At 44.1% G+C, this 15,866-nt stretch overlaps 1 protein-coding gene across 4 annotated transcripts in view; it reads left to right on the top strand.

The window, feature by feature from the left end:
• Window positions 1-15,866, top strand: part of gan (gigaxonin) — a 125,233-nt gene that overhangs the window by 33,150 nt on the left and 76,217 nt on the right. For all 4 annotated transcript variants that reach the window (XR_015078849.1, XM_085991748.1, XM_085991749.1 and 1 more), the window contains exons 4-8: window positions 6,565-6,779; window positions 8,165-8,286; window positions 9,755-9,867; window positions 12,109-12,258; window positions 14,960-15,096. Coding sequence is in view for 3 of the 4 variants with exons in the window: in XM_085991748.1 (XP_085847874.1) it covers window positions 6,565-6,779; window positions 8,165-8,286; window positions 9,755-9,867; window positions 12,109-12,258; window positions 14,960-15,096 (737 nt within the window). In the remaining variant the exon portion in view is untranslated. The remainder of the gene's footprint in view (window positions 1-6,564; window positions 6,780-8,164; window positions 8,287-9,754; window positions 9,868-12,108; window positions 12,259-14,959; window positions 15,097-15,866) is intronic.

A 15,866-nucleotide genomic window follows, 5' to 3' on the forward strand; every position in this document is an offset into this window, starting at 1 on the left:
AGGACGGCATTGCCAGTGGCTGAAAGGTGTCCGTGGCCTTGAACTTCTTTGTGTCAGGCTCCTTCCAAGCAATCTGTAACATCTAGTTTGCCATCCAGTCCTGTATAAGGGAGGTGAGTGAGGCTCTGTATGCAAAGAGAGCTGAATACATTTCATTCTGTCTTGTCAGAGAGAAGCAGGCGGAACGAGCACGCTGTTTCGTCAGGATAGCAGGCTTCCCCCTGATGCCATTGACTGCACACATGTCGCTTTGTGGGCACCGCATCTCAACTTGGTGATGTACTGCAACCAGAAGGGAATTTTTGAATCAAACCATTTCAATATTTCATTCAAAAATGAACTAATCATTGTGCATTCCCTTAGTGCCTGCCTTCCGTGTGCCATTGCCTATCCTATTGCTCCTACGCAGTCCTACCCCAGTGGCTGCTGACTTTCAGTGGGGGAGACAGCAGATGGCTTTGCAAGATGACCTCGAGCAGCTCTCGGCTTAGTAGGCCCAGCTTTGGACTGCACCACCTCGGCATGGACGGCAGCAGTCTGGGCTGGCTAGCTGACTAGCAACAGCAAGGGCACTGGTGAAGTGGCAGTGGTGAGAGGACAAATGCTGTCCTCATGAGAGAGGAGAGCAGGTTCATCCTCCACGGAGCCACTGCCATTCCCCTAGGGCGGTGCCTCGGCAATCCTAGTAATGTGCTGGACTGCTGCGACACCCTGCAAGCCCCTTTCAACACTGTTAACCGTAGCCATGATGGCAGCAGTCTGTGCTTGCGTGGCAGCAAGCTGAGCTTGCATGACTCCAGTCTGAGTTTCCATTGCAGCACTCGGACGTTGGGTGGCTTCTGGTTGTGTTGCAATGGAAGCTGAGACGTAGGCCATCAGTCGCTGCATGATGGTTGGATCCACAAGTGTGCTAATGCTGGAAAGGATGGGCTCCAAGCTCTGCGCAAAGCCCTATGCAAGGTTGGAGCTGGACTCCTCTGTGCTCCTTGACGTTGCATTCAGGCTTTCTGGCAGCCCTGCCAATGCACCAAGCATTTTGTTGTGCACACCTGTCAGCTTTGTTCTGTCGGCTGCCTCATTGAAGTTCTCATCTGCGTTCTGTGCAGCAGAATTCGTGTGCAACCTCGCCCTTCGGCGAGCTGGCAACTGCGCTACTCTTTCCCCCTGCCCTGGCTGCAGCCCACTCATGCCCGGTGACTCACCATGCAGATCCCACCTCTAAGCTACCCTCAAGTTTGCGCAGTGCCACTATCTGAGTTGGTGGTTGCGACTGTCAGATTGAGTGATTGTGTTTGTTTCTTCTTCATCACTCTCCTTTTCCACCACTGCCTGGCCAGAATGGATTTCTTGGGTCTCTGAAAGGCACATGGGTAGTGGTGGGAGGGTGAGGGGGGTGGAGGTGGAGGAAGCAAGAGCTGCATGCTTACACCATCTGCAGCTTGTAAGTCACGAGATTGTGGGATGGGAGGAGGAGGATTAGTTATGAGCGTACCATCGTGTTCAATGTTTTCAACACCGCTGCTGGCCACAGCCTTAGTCACAGCCACTCCAATTATACTGAGCACCATCTCCTCGAGCAGGGTCAGGATATGGTGGCGCACCTGGCCCCCTCCGATTAGCTGCCGCTGCCTATGGTTGTGTGCCACCTGTCCTGCAAGAGAAAGGGAAGTGTGTCAGTGAATGTGGTCCAATGTGTTTGGCTGATGTGGCTGTTACGGTTGAATAGCTGGCAGTGTGTTCAAGATGTGAGATGTGGTATGAAGCTTGCAGCACTGGTACGTGTCTGAGGGTGAGATGGAGCATACGGATGTGAGCTATGAGACGTGATTGATAAGAGATTATTGGTAGGTGAGTAATGTGGGTGTGGTGAATTGAGCAGTGTGTGAGGCTAGTGGTGCAGTTTGTGGGATATAGCATTTGAAGATGCATTCACTGACCTTGCCCACACGTGTGAGGTCATTGAACTTCTTCCAGCACTGCATCCAGGTCATCATGGCATTGACCTCCGTGGCTATTTGCTCCCACTGCCTTCACAGTGTCTGTCTGGAGGGTCTCCTGGCCCCCTGTATAAACAGGACACCAGGCTCCAGGGTGACCAAGGCTGGGAACTCAACATCCAGGGGTATTCAATATTCAGGAAAGGTAGGCCTGGACCAATATGTTGAGGAACCAACTAGAGATCAGGCCATCTTAGACTGGGTATTATGTGATGAGAAAGGATTAATTAGCAATCTTGTTGTGCGAGGCCCCTTGGGTCGGAGCGATCATAATATGATAGAATTCTTCATTAAGATGGAGAGTGAAGTAGTTGACTCAGAGACTAGGGTCCTGAATTTAAATAAAGGAAACTACGATGGTATGAGGCGCGAGTTGGGTAGGATTGATTGGGGAATGGCACTCAAAGGGTTGACGGTGGATAGGCAATGGCAAACATTCAAAGATCGCATGGATGAACTACAGAATTTGTTCATCCCAGTTTGGCATAAAAATAAAACAAAAAAGGTGACTCAACCGTGGCTAACAAGGGAAATTAGGGATAGCATAAGAGAAAAAGATTGGTGAAGTCAAGCGTAGGTCCCTTGCAGTCAGAATCAAGGGAATTTATAATGGGGAACAAAAATGGCAGGCCAATTAAATACATACTTTGGTTCTGACTTCACAAAGGAGGACACAAATAACCTCCCAGAGATGTCGGGGAACATAGGGTCTAATGAGAGGGAGGAACTGAAAGAAATCAGTATTTGTAGGGAAATGGTGTTAGGGAAATTGATGGGATTGAAGGCCGATAAATCCCCAGGGCCTGATAATCTACATCCTAGGGCACTTAAGGAAGTGGCCCTAGAAATAGGAGATCCATTGCTGGTCATCTTCCAAAATTCTAGAGACTCTAGAACAGTACCCATCGATTGGAGGGTAGCTAATGTTACCCCACTATTCAAAAAAGGTGGAAGAAAGAAAACAGGGAATTATAGACCGGTAAGCCTGACATCGGTAGTGGGGAAAATGCTAGAGTCTGTTATAAAAGATGTAATAGCAGAGCACTTGGAAAACAGTGACAGGATCGGACAAAGTCAATATGGATTTACAAAAGGTAAATCGTGCTTGACTAATCTATTGGAATTTTTTGAGGATGTAACTGGTAAAATAGATAAAGGAGAACCAGTGGATGTGGTGTATTTGGACTTTCAGAAGGCTTTCGATAAGGTCCCGCATAAGAGATTAGCGTGTAAAGTTAAGGCACATGGGATTGGGGGCAAGGTATTGACTTGGATAGAGAACTGGTGGGCAGACAGAAAGCAAAGAGTTGGAATAAACGGATCATTTTCCGAGTGGCAGGCAGTGACTAGTGGGGTACCGCAGGGATCGGTGCTAGGACCCCAGCTATTCACAATATATATTAATGATCTAGACGAGGGAACTAGATGTAATATCTCCAAGTTTGCAGATGACACAAAGCTGGGTGGACGTGTGTGCTGCGAGGAGGATGCCGAGAAACTCCAGTATGATTTGGACAGGTTGGGTGATTGGGCAGAAGCATGGCAGATGCAATATAATGTGGATAAATGCGAGGTTATCCACTTTGGTGTCAATAACAGGAAGGCAGATTATTATCTGAATGGCAATAGATTGGGAGAAGAAGTGCAACGAGACCTGGGTGTCCTTGTGCACCAGTTGCTGAAGGTAAGCATGCAGGTGCAGCAGGCAGTTAAGAAGGCAAATGGTATGTTGGCCTTCGTAGCGAGAGGGTTTGAGTACAGGAACAAGGATGTCTTGCTACAGTTGTACAGGGCCTTGGTGAGACCACATCTTGAGTATTGTGTGCAGTTTTGGTCGCCTTATCTGAGGAAGGATGTTCTTGCCATGGAGGGAGTGCAGCAAAGATTCACCAGGCTGATACCTGGGATAGCAGGAATGACGTATGAGGAGAGATTGGGTCGATTGGGCTTGTACTCGCTGGAGTTTAGAAGAATGAGAGGGGATCTCATTGAAACTTATAAAATTCTAACAGGACTAGACAGACTAGATGCAGGAAGGATGTTCCCGATGGCCGGGGAGTCCAGAACCAGGGGTCACAGTCTAAGGATAAGGGGTAAGCCATTTAGGACAGAGATGAGAAGGAATTTCTTCACCCAGAGAGTGGTGAACCTGTGGAATTCTCTACCACAGAAGGCTGTAGAGGCCAATTCATTAAATATATTCAAGAAGGTGTTGGATATATTTCTTAAGGCTAAAGGGATCAAGGGATATGGGGAGAAGGCAGGGACAGGGTACTGAATTTGGATGATCAGCCATGATCTCATTGAATGGCGGAGCAGGCTCGAGAGGCCGAATGGCCTACTCCTGCTCCTATCTTCTATGTTCTGTTTCTCTCCCAATGTTCCCTGTAAGCTGCGCTTTGATCTGCGCAGCCTGTTTCTTTTATTGCGCGGTGCCTTTAAATTTCTGCACATCCACGGTACTTAGTGGAAAGGCTGGCGAGCGCCCTGCGCGGGACCTTTCCCATTACTGCGCAGCTTGGAGACAGCATTGCTCTCTCCTCTTCTCCACCTCCTTAAGGCTACCAGTGCTGCATCTAAGAACCTTGGAGCCCTCTCTCTCTGGCCTGTTGTGCCATTGCTGAATGTTTCTGAGTTGAAACTGGTCAAGACAGCATTTGACGAGTGTGGCATCAAGGAACCCTAGTAAAATTGAAGTCCGTGGGAATCGGGGGGGAAATCTCTCCAGTGGGTAGAGTCATGTCTAGCACAAAGGAAGATGGTTGTGGTTGTTGGAGGCCAATCATCTCAGTCGCGGGACATTACAGCAGGCGTCGCTCGGGGCATTGCCCTAGGCCCAACCATCTTCAGCTGCTTCATCAGTGACCTTACCCCCATCATGAGGTCAGAAGTGGGGATGTTTGCTGATGATTGCACAGTGTTCAGTTCCATTTGCAACTCCTCAGATAATGAAGCAGTCCATGCCCACATGCAGCAAGACCAGGATGGCATTCAGGCTTGGGCTGATAAGTGGCAAGTAACATTCGTGCCACCCAAATGCCAGGCAATGACTATCTCCAACAAGAGAGAGTCTAACCACCGCCCCATGACATTCAACGACCTTACCATTGCCAAAACCCCCACCATCAACATCCTGGGGGGTCACCATTGACCGGAAACTTAACTGGACCAGCCATATAAATACAAAAACAAAATACTGCAGTTGCTGGAAATCGGAAATTAAAACAGAAAATGCTGGAGATACTCAGCAGGTCAGGCAACATCTGTGAAGAGAGAAACAGAGTTAACGTTTCAGGTCGATGACCTTTCGTCACAGTATAAATACTGTGGCTACAAGAACAGGTCAGAGGCTGGATACACTGCGGCGAGTGTCTCACCTCCTGACTCCCCAAAGCCTTTCCACCATCTACAAGGCATAAGTCAGGAGTGTGATCGAATACTCTCCACTTGCCTGGATGAATGCAGCTCCAACAACACTCAAGAAGCTTGTCACCACCCAGGACAAAGCAGCCTACTTAATTGGCACCCCATCCACCACCTTAAACATTCACTCCCTCCACCACCGACGCACCGTGGTTGCAGTGTGTACCATCTACAAGATGCACTGCAGCAACTTGTCAAGGCTCCTTCGACAGCTCCTCTCAAACCCACAACCTCTACCACCTAGAAGGACAAAAGCAGCAGGCACATGGGAACACCATCACCTGCAAGTTCCCCTCCAAGTCACACACCATCCTGACTTGGAAATATATTGCTGTTCCTTCATCGTTGCTGGGTCAAAATCCTAGAACTTCCTTCCTAACAGCTCTATGGGAGTACCCTCTCCACATGGACTGCAGCGGTTCAAGAAGGCAGCTTACCACCACCTTCTCGAGGGCAATTGCAGATGGGCAGTAAGTGCTGGCCTTGCCAGCGATGCCCACATCCCCATGAACGAATTTTTAAAAAACTGTCTTCTGGAATAACGTCCAGCACCTGGTTTTGTCAAACTGCACCTCCCCTTTAAGAAGTGCAGGCTAGCTTTAATTGATGCTAGCCTCGCACGAATTTGGGCCCCCTGCTGAGCATGCAGTCACTCAGCAGCGCGTTTAGCGCTGGGCTGCACGCCTCTATCATTTAAATTCGCAGGCAGCACCAAGTTTGCATGCTGCCTGCATTACTTTGCGAGGGAATGGGTTAATCATGCATTGCGATCCCCGCACCTGTTTTCGGGGGCTATTGAATCTTTAGCCTGGTATGTATTACACACGCAGCTGCCCCCGCCCCCCAAAATTCGAGATATTTTCACGAGGGGTATTTCCCTTTTTTCCAGACTTTGTTGAAATATTCTCTCATAATGTTCTGCTTGGTGATTGTTCCGAAGTCAAAATTTGCTGTGTACACTATTTTAGAAATATTGTTCCTTCAAAGTTGTTGATTACAAGGTTCATGGCTAGTTGATGCCCTGTTTGTATTTTACTGAACTAACATTTCCACAGGAAAATGAGGGGTTGATTATTAGAAATTGGAAAGCTGCAGATATATAACACATTACATTTTTTCATCATTAAATATTTAATTATTTTAGGTTCACATGAAAGACGTGATGTCTGTGGTTTGGGTAAATGGCCTGGATCCTAGTTATCTGAGAGAGCAAATGTTGAATGAACCTGTGGTACGAGAAATTGTCAAAGAGTGTACCAACATTCCTCTCAGCCAGAGAGAAGGAGAGGCTCAGCTGGCTACCTTCAAACCTCGAGGATATTCTGAATGTATAGTGACAGTGGGCGGAGAGGAAAGGAGGTGAGTCCAGCCCAGTGGGCCCCAATTAACTGTCTCTGTTGTGGTAAAGCAGAACCTTTTTATTTGTATAATAATTCTCAAACCTGTTTTTTTTTCCCCCCCTCCCCATAGTCTTGCCATTGGCAAAGAATTTCATTTGTTTAAATGTAGTTGTTATAAATTTGATAAGAATAAATTGTGGTAAGCTGGAGTAGGAGTGGCACAGAGCAGGGCACCACAGATGGTAGGGCATGGACCTGAGGCTGTGAAATACCATGGAGTCAATTTCCAGTTGAAGTCCAGTTCCCCAATGTTGAGAGAGAAAATTGAGTCAAAGCAAACTGTTCCAGCATGCAGCAAAACCGAAGCAGGGAAGAAAATTAACTACTCACCATATTAGACATGGAATAGTGTGTTTCATAGAGCAAAGTCAAGGGGGAATGGGAATGGAAAATGAATCAGAATATTTTTATTAAATGATGCATTACTAAATGAATGGACACAGCAGAGTTGTTTTGAAATAGTTAGCAAAGCAGAACAGACACTAAACAATTAAAGAATCATAGAATTTTACAGCCATTTGATCCATTGTGTTGTGGCCACTCTCTGAAACAGTTATCCACGTAATCCTATTTCCCTGCCCTTTCCTCATACCCGTTGAATTTTAAATTTTTAAATATTTATCCACTTCCCCGTTAAAAGTTATTATGCATTCTGCTTCCACCACACACTCTGGTAGGCATACCATGTCCTAACAAGCCTTTGTGTTTTAAAAAAAAAAAAAAAAAATGTATTTCTGATGGTAAAAATACCTGCATAAAAACATAAAATGCTAGAAATACTCAGCAGGTCAGGCAGCATCTGTGGAAAGAGAAACAGAGTTAACATTTCAGATCAATGACCTTTCATCAGAACTGGCAAAACAGGCTTTAAGCAAGTACAGAGGCAGGGAAAGGGGGAGGAGAGGGGAGGAAAGAACAGAAGGGAAGGTGAAAGGCAGGAGAGATTGAATGACAAAAGGGATGATGGTGCAAGGCAAAAGGGGATGGTAATGGGGCAAGTAAAGAAACAAAAGATGGGTCTAGGAAAGGTGTAAATGGAAATAGCAGAATCAGCACCTGCTGTCTGGGGAAAAAATGGGGGCTGAGGTTATGGTCTGAAACTGTTGAACTCAATGTTGAGTCCAGAAGGCTGTAAGGTGCCTAGTCGAAAGATGAGGTGCTGTTCCCTGAGCTTACATTGAGCTTCATTGGAACCGTATAGGAGGCCGAGGTCAAATTGGGAGCGGAGAATTGAAGTGACAGGCGACCGGAAGCTCAAGGTCACGCTTGCGGACTGAACAGAGGTGTTCCACGCACTGCACATGTGTCCCTGCATAAATTGATCAGTGTTTCACTATCCTTTAGTACACGGAAGCCTACAGCTGTGATGCGGTGCATGTGCCCATTATATGACCGTAACAGACAACTTTGGATAGAATTAGCCCCAATGAGTATTCCACGCATTAACCATGGAATATTGTCAGCAGGTAAGAATATGGCTAATTTATAGTTTACTGTAAGAGATAGTCTAACACGGCATCTCATCTGATGCAGCATACGCTGGTTACGGACATTCACTAATGAATGAATTATGTAAAACATCCACCATGTGATGTGCCATAATTATTTTATGCATAATACCTGAAGGTGGTAATAAAAGTACAGTACATGCACAAAATGCCTGAAATCCTTGAGATTTTTCATGGATTTACATTAAAGTCAATTAAGTATGCAACTGAAGAAGAAATCTGTAATGTAGATTGACTAATGGTTGCTAATGATGGACTGACTGTTAAACTTCCTGTGGTATTGGGTGTGACTTGCATCATTTAAATATAACAGACCACTGTATTTACTTGTATCCTCTTGCATGAGCTAACTATAATAATTTAAAGGTAGTGCTAGAGTTAGATATATTTCTTAAGGCTAAAGGGATCAAGGGATATGGGGAGAAGGCAGGGACAGGGTACTGAGTTTGGATGATCAGCCATGATCGCATTGAATGGCGGAGCAGGCTCGAGGGGCCGAATGGCCTACTCCTGCTCCTATCTTCTATGTTTCTATGTGTTTTTCCTTGACATGGACCACAAAAATCCTCAATCTTTAGCCACTTTCAGAGATTGTCATCTAGCACCTGTTACAAGTGTGTAAAGTTTGGATTAGTTGATTTGAACACCCACCGGATACTCCTTGAAACCACTTTATGAAACTGTTAGCAGCTCTAAACAACTGCTACACAGGCTGGAAGTTGGCTAGGCCATTGATGCATGCTGTTAAAACTACTGTTGCATTCTTGCCAACAATCAAACCACGTTTATCCAGTAAGTCAACATAACATGTCGATACTTCTGTATCAGTAGTTTTGGCCAGTTTCACCAATTTCCCACTTGTGATGGGGCTTCTGCAAGCCTTTCAATTTGGATAATACAGATGTATAAAAGGTACTTTAAAGAAAATTAAAGCAATAACAAGAACCTCTCCTCTAAATCCTTTACACAGAAATCTGAATTCTACTTTTTTGAGACTATCAATATAGATTTCCACACCTCTTTCCCCCCTTATGTAATTTTCTTCTTTTCATTTCAAGTATACCTTCCAGCAGGTTGATAAAGGAATATTGCTGGCAGAAAATTTCCCTCTAATTTTTTTTTTGGGTGTACGGCCCCATTAATGGGCTGCGCAGCCCATTCAAATTTCCACGCATGCGCGGTTTTTCCATTTAAAAGCCGGTGAGCCGGCTGTGCGGAACCTCCAGACTGCCACGCAGGTTAAAGGGAACATTGGCTGGCAGCCTTCTGTAGATTCCTGTGGCTTGAACTGTTGAATTTCCACCACTCCCTCACAGGCAAAGAATCATAGTGGGGTGGCAATGTTATGAAAATGCTCTTTCAAAATAATGGTTAGAATTCTGAATAAAATATTTTCCTCTTTCTCTCCGCCCCCCCCTCCCCATAGAGGGGTTCCTCTTTGTACTGGGTGGCCAGGAATCAGACAAAGCGACTTTAAGTTCAGGAGAGAAATATGACTCTGATACTAACTGCTGGAGTCCCATTCCTCCAATGAATGAGGTAAGTGTCTGCATTCTGAACATTATTCAAAAATGTCCTAGCCCATGATTCACTGAAGTACATTCGATGTTGGTTTGGTGGAAATTTTATTCATGTAATTAAAAAAATTATTGCGTTTGAGCTCTACCAGTTTTGCAAAGTGGTTTAAAAATTTTTTTTTAAAAAGACCCTGCAGTAAATTTTGGCAAACCTACAGTGTTGGGCATCTCTGCGTTTCTTTATTCTGAATGTAACAGTTATTGTTTTTAGCCAGCAGGTTTCCATACCCCCCAACATCACCAAAACGACCCTAAACAAAGTAAGAATGACATTCTGTGAGACTGTGACCATAGCACATTATCTTTCCTTGTCCTCCTTGACCTTTCTGCAGCCATTGACATTGTCAGCACATCATCCTCCTCCAATAGTTCTCCACTGTACAGATCAGTGGAGCTGCTCTATCCAAGTCTAGCCAGAGCATCTCTGTAGTCACCTCGAATCCCAAAAGCCCCATCCTTGACCCCTTCTCTTCCTGATATACATGCTGCCCCTTGTCGATATCACCTGTAGACATAGTCGGCTTCCACATGTATGCTGATGACACCCAGTTCTACCTCTCCACCACCTGTGTCAACCTTTCCGCTGTCTGTGTTGTCAGACTGCTTGTCTGGCAGCCAATCTGGATAAGTAAACATTGGGAAGACTCATGGTCTTCAGCCACAGTCGCAAACTCCCTAACCTCGGCGCAGAATCCATCACCCTCCTCAGGCTGAGCAAGATTGATCACACTGTTGCCCCTTTGGACCCATATCCTCTCCATCGTAAAGATTGCCAACTTCCATCTCCATAACGCGCCACCTCCAAACTCGTCTCTTAAACAATAAACCGTCCCAGAACAAAGGGCACATTGGCCTCTACAGTAGGAAAAAGGTGAGGTGTTGTTTGGAGTGGGTGTATGACTTAAGGTTTTTGGAACAAAACATTCCCCCATCTCCTGCCAGTAACTGAAAGAAAGCAGAATAGTTGGTGGTGATGGGGGGGAAATGAAATGGTTGCATTGGGCTAGGTGTAAAAGTTTTTGCATACCGTACTTGTACTAGTTGTAGTCATGGAAATATCAGTGAGTGTACTGCAGGAAACTTTCGATTAACCGGCCCCTAAATAACCAGAAATGTCGGTTAACCGGCAAAATTCAGGAGTAGGTGCAGGTAACTTTTTTTTTTACCCCATTTGTTGCTGTGCAAGGGTGTAGCTGCAGCTGTTGCTAAGCTACAGAGACTCTTGCAACTTGTGCCGATTGTTCTGAAGCTGGGTTTGTTGCTTTATACGGAGCTCTCAGCTCCGTATCTTTTACTATAGCATTCAGTTAGCCGGAATTTTTCATGAACTGGCACCACGTCGGTCCCGTCCGTGCCGGATACCAGAAAGTTTCCTGTAGTATACTAAATTTAACATTTGTGGTTCTTTGTTAGTATACAGTTTTCTTTTCTGGCTCTTGAGATTTGGCCAAACCAGCAATAGAGACAGTGGCCTAGAAAGTCAGCCACACCGTGCCTGTTTTTGACCTCCTAAGCCTGCAATATGGCGGGCAGGAAGCACAAGCTCATTAAGAGCTGGAAGTGTGGCGCCCACCATATTGGTAAGGGGCATTTACATATGTCTGAAGCCCCCACTGCAAGTTTGGTTTACCCTGAGGCAGCTATGCAATCACCGGCTGCACTCAGGAAAGTCAGATCCAAGTGCGATCGAAAAGGCGGTCCTTAAAGGGACTGCATGTTAGGCTGCAAACAACAAGGTAAGTTTCTATAAAATATATACCTGAATGAAGAGTCGGAAAGAAGCTCACGTTCAAAGAACACGGGTTGCTGCTGTCCAGTGCTTACCTATTTACTCTCTCCCCCCCCCCCCCCACACCACCCCCCCCCCCGGCCCCAATTGCTGCCACTCCATCACTTACTGGAGGTTCGCTGTGACGTGATCTACAATCGTCATACTTCACCTGTGAGCTGCCTGATGGTCTTGGAGGTGTCTTGGGCCTCACCGTTCAAGCCATCGAAAATCATTTCAAAATGTGTATCATTTTAATATTTGATTTTTTTTTGTTCTAGAACACCAAAGAAGTGGTAATTTTTCAAAGTTGAGCACATTTCTGCTTATTGTGCAGTTCCGGAAATCACCTATTCCTCATTCTGACTTTCCTCCCAAACGGTATGGCTAAAATTTATTATTCACTTTTAAACATAAATATATATGTATTTTCAGGCAAGACACAATTTTGGAATTGTGGCGATAGATGGAGTTCTTTATGTTCTGGGAGGTGAAGATGGTGAAAAGGAGCTACTATCTATGGAGGCCTATGACATACACACTAAGACGTGGACAAAACAACCTAATATGACTATGGTTCGAAAGGTGAGGGGCTATTAAATTTGCTGTAAGGAGAGAACTGCTAATTCCTTTGTTACAGCATGCTGACTTCTGCAGTTACAGTGCAGTTGTAGTTGAAATTTTGTACTGTACAGTAAAATGCTCTGTCCCCAGGATCAGTGAAACCCATCCATTAAATTAACTAAAGTTATGGGGCAAGTAATTGCTTGACTCTTAAACCACATCACTGGGCACTGATGGGTACTACTCTTCCTCCACAAAAGGGATAGAATTTTGCCTGGTGCATTGCTAAATATATAAAAAATCTAAAAAAGGACAATGGGCTCTCTTCAAACTTTAAATTTTAACCAGCATTTCAAGGTCAGTTAGCTTTGTGGTTCTGTGAAAGCGAGCATAATTAGAGGTTCGTTGTTCATAACCAGCGCACACTGCAGGGCCAGCAGTTTCATTTGTGACTGTCGACACTACATCACACACTACCGGTACCTGCAATACAACCAACCCTAAGTCGATAAGAGTGGTAAATACAGAATGGTTCATACCATTACAACCCAGTTATTGTATTAAACAATATAGATTTAATGTGCACTTTGGCTCACTGATGTCTCCACAAGTTTATTTAGTGACTTAGGAATGTTCCAAGTTCAGTCTCAGTCTGTGCTCAGTTAATTGATTTCAACTGTTGGATAAGTCCTTTATCCATTAATCAGATTCATAAAGCTAGAGACAGTAATGGGCCTGATATTCCGGTCCCTACGGGTGAGTACGCGCTGTGTACTCACCCGTAGGGACATCGGAAATCCTCCGGCTGCGCTGGAGCAGAGCCTCTGCGGGTGGAGAGTTCTGTTTTTTGGAGACCCTCCGCCCGCAGAAAACACTTACAATTCTTGCGCCTGGTAAAAGCAGGCGCAAGGCCTGCTTTTACCAGGATAAGAGTTGAAAAAAGTTTTTTTTTTTTTTTTTTAATTTCCACTGATTTATAATTTTAAAACACTTTAAAGAAAGGTAAGTTTATTTTTAGCCCCATTAAAAACTTTAATTATTTTTTTTCAAAAATTTAAATTTTTGTTTAAAATAGTTAATTTATGTAATTTATAGTCATTTTAAAAAATTTGATTTTTTTTTTTTTTTTAATTTATTTGAAGTTTTACTATGTTTTTGGGGGTGATCTCTATTCATATATTTGACAGGTCTTCCTGTCAAATCTATGAATGGAGATTCCCTTCTCTGATTGGCTCCCCATGGCCCATGTGATCCCAGGGACGCTGCGCCTCTGGGATACGTGGGCCCTGCGCACCAGCAGTTTGGAGAGGCCCAGCAACGGAACTTTGCGCCTCCAGGGAGCTCTCTGGTCCAAGCGCAGATTTTTCCAGACCACAGCCCTCTGCCCGCAGGAGGTCTGCGAACGGAATTTCTGGGCCATTATGTTTGATAGTGCACTTCATTTATTATTGACAGAACATTAACTTAAACACCCTAACCAACTATACAGAGAAATGCACATTAGCCCTGCGCCCAAAACTCATGTGCACGGATATTAATGAAGTCCCGTGAAGATGGCTTCTCCAAGCCCGTTCACAACACACGGTCTCGAAGGTAGCAAAGTTCTTTCTTTCTAACTAAGTTAAAAACATGGCATCTCTTTTATAACTTTTTTTTATGGTCCTCTTCCTGTTGGATGCAACCTTAAACTCTTTCTGATATTTTATGATCACTCATTTGTTTGAACCAATTGCCAAACAGAGATGAGAGGCCCCATGCTTTTTCACACCAAACTGTTACTTCCTATCTTTGCTTTTCCCCCGAGCCATAGCTTCGTCGAAAACAGCCTTTGATGAATGTTCTCAAAGCAGCATTTTGCCTTTATATATTGCGACAATCTCTTGCCCTTACACTACTCTCTGTGATGAAAAGCCTGTGTTTTAAAAACCTATGTATGTTTCTATCTTAATTGTTTAAGCTCAATATTTCTCCACCTAGTTTATTTATTTATATGTGCTTATCTTTACAGTACAATATTCTTGGTCCTGAAATTCATCCTTATCTAACGTTATCAGCATCACTGAGGGGAAAAGACAGGCTTTATGAGAACATGATTTAAACCATTTCTTTCTACATTACTGTTTTGTCTTTGTTAAAACAAAGTAATGTAAAAACACATTGATATTCTTACATCAACCAGGTCTGTGATTGGAGGGCTGCAATTAGCATCTGCAATTTTGGACTAAGGAGGGAAAAAATAGGCCACAGTTCCCATTCCTTATCAATCTCCACCACTGTCTGACCTATGCAGACTAGGTGAAACTAGAATGGTTTCAGCTCTGATGTGACACCTTGTCCGTCAAATCACTGGTCAACGCTCATTGTCTCGGCTTCCATGTGGGCAAAGTACCTGGATGGTTGTGATAGCCATGAAACTACCCCAGCAAAAAATCAACACCTTCAGGAGAGGGGGGGGGGGGGGATAAAAGCTGGAATAAGGCACAAAAGCAAAAATTAAGTGCACATTTAAAAGTTTAAATTTTCTGCTGTCTGCAATTATTTAGAGATATACTTATCCTGCACCCATTGTCAACATTGCAGAAATTCAGCCAATTCACATCAATTTTATCATTTCAGAACTTTTTGTGTTGTTCATGGATTTCTCTAAAGAAACAGCTGGCTGTGTTTTTTAATTAATGATGGATGTTGAAAGGTTGAATTTTCCACATTTGTTTTCTAACAGATTGGCTGCTATGCAGCTATGAAGAAAAAGATTTATGCAATGGGTGGTGGCTCATATGGAAAATTGTTTGAATCTGTTGAGTCCTATGATCCCAAGACCCAGCAGTGGACTGCAATCTGCCCATTGAAAGAAAAAAGGTTAGTGCGTAATCAACTTTTTCTGTAAGTTAGCTACTGTGTTAACATGGCAGCTGTGCATAGATTTATGTTTTGATGAGCGATTATCTGCTCAAATGATTTGATTCAATTTTTTTTCATGGGAGAAGCCAACAGTACTGTTTTCACAAGTCATCTTGGCCAACTTCATGTAAGGAAACTCGATCAGTCCAAACACATTTTGCTTACTCTTGACGACAAGCAAATGACAACAGCACTGCAAGGGTCACTGGTGAATAGACTTTCAAGACAGATTACTAAGTAGAATAAAGCACAATGATGTGATGCAATTGTGTCAATCCTTTGCTAACTGCTTCTGATGGAATTTTAAAATGATAAGATTTGCTAACACCAAAGTGATGATTTCATTGCAGAAAGTTGAACAGCAGTATGTTACAGCATCTGCTGCAGTGTCCCTTGTGTACAGTTTGGCACTGCTCCTAGCGATGTTTTTTTTGGAGGAGGCTGCACCTGGGATTGCCAGGAACTGAGTCTTCCTGAAAACTTCATACTGACACAACAACCACTCTGCAAAGAGGGAGTTTCACCATTAACACCCTGTTTTTAAATATCAAAATTGCTTTGAGTTAGGATTTATCATCCTGTCTGTTTTCCTTGATTGTTTTTATGGTGGCAAATATTTGTTTAAGCAGTTAGTAAAACTTCATTGGAGGAAGCTAAGGGGAGTTACTGAGTTTAACGACAAAAAAGAACGGAATTAACTTTACTGGACAGATTGTGATTAACATATG

The sequence above is a fragment of the Somniosus microcephalus genome, chromosome 6 (assembly GCF_052327205.1).
Source record: "Somniosus microcephalus isolate GS21.2 chromosome 6, FLI_Smic_1.0, whole genome shotgun sequence".
Classification (NCBI taxonomy): domain Eukaryota; kingdom Metazoa; phylum Chordata; class Chondrichthyes; order Squaliformes; family Somniosidae; genus Somniosus; species Somniosus microcephalus.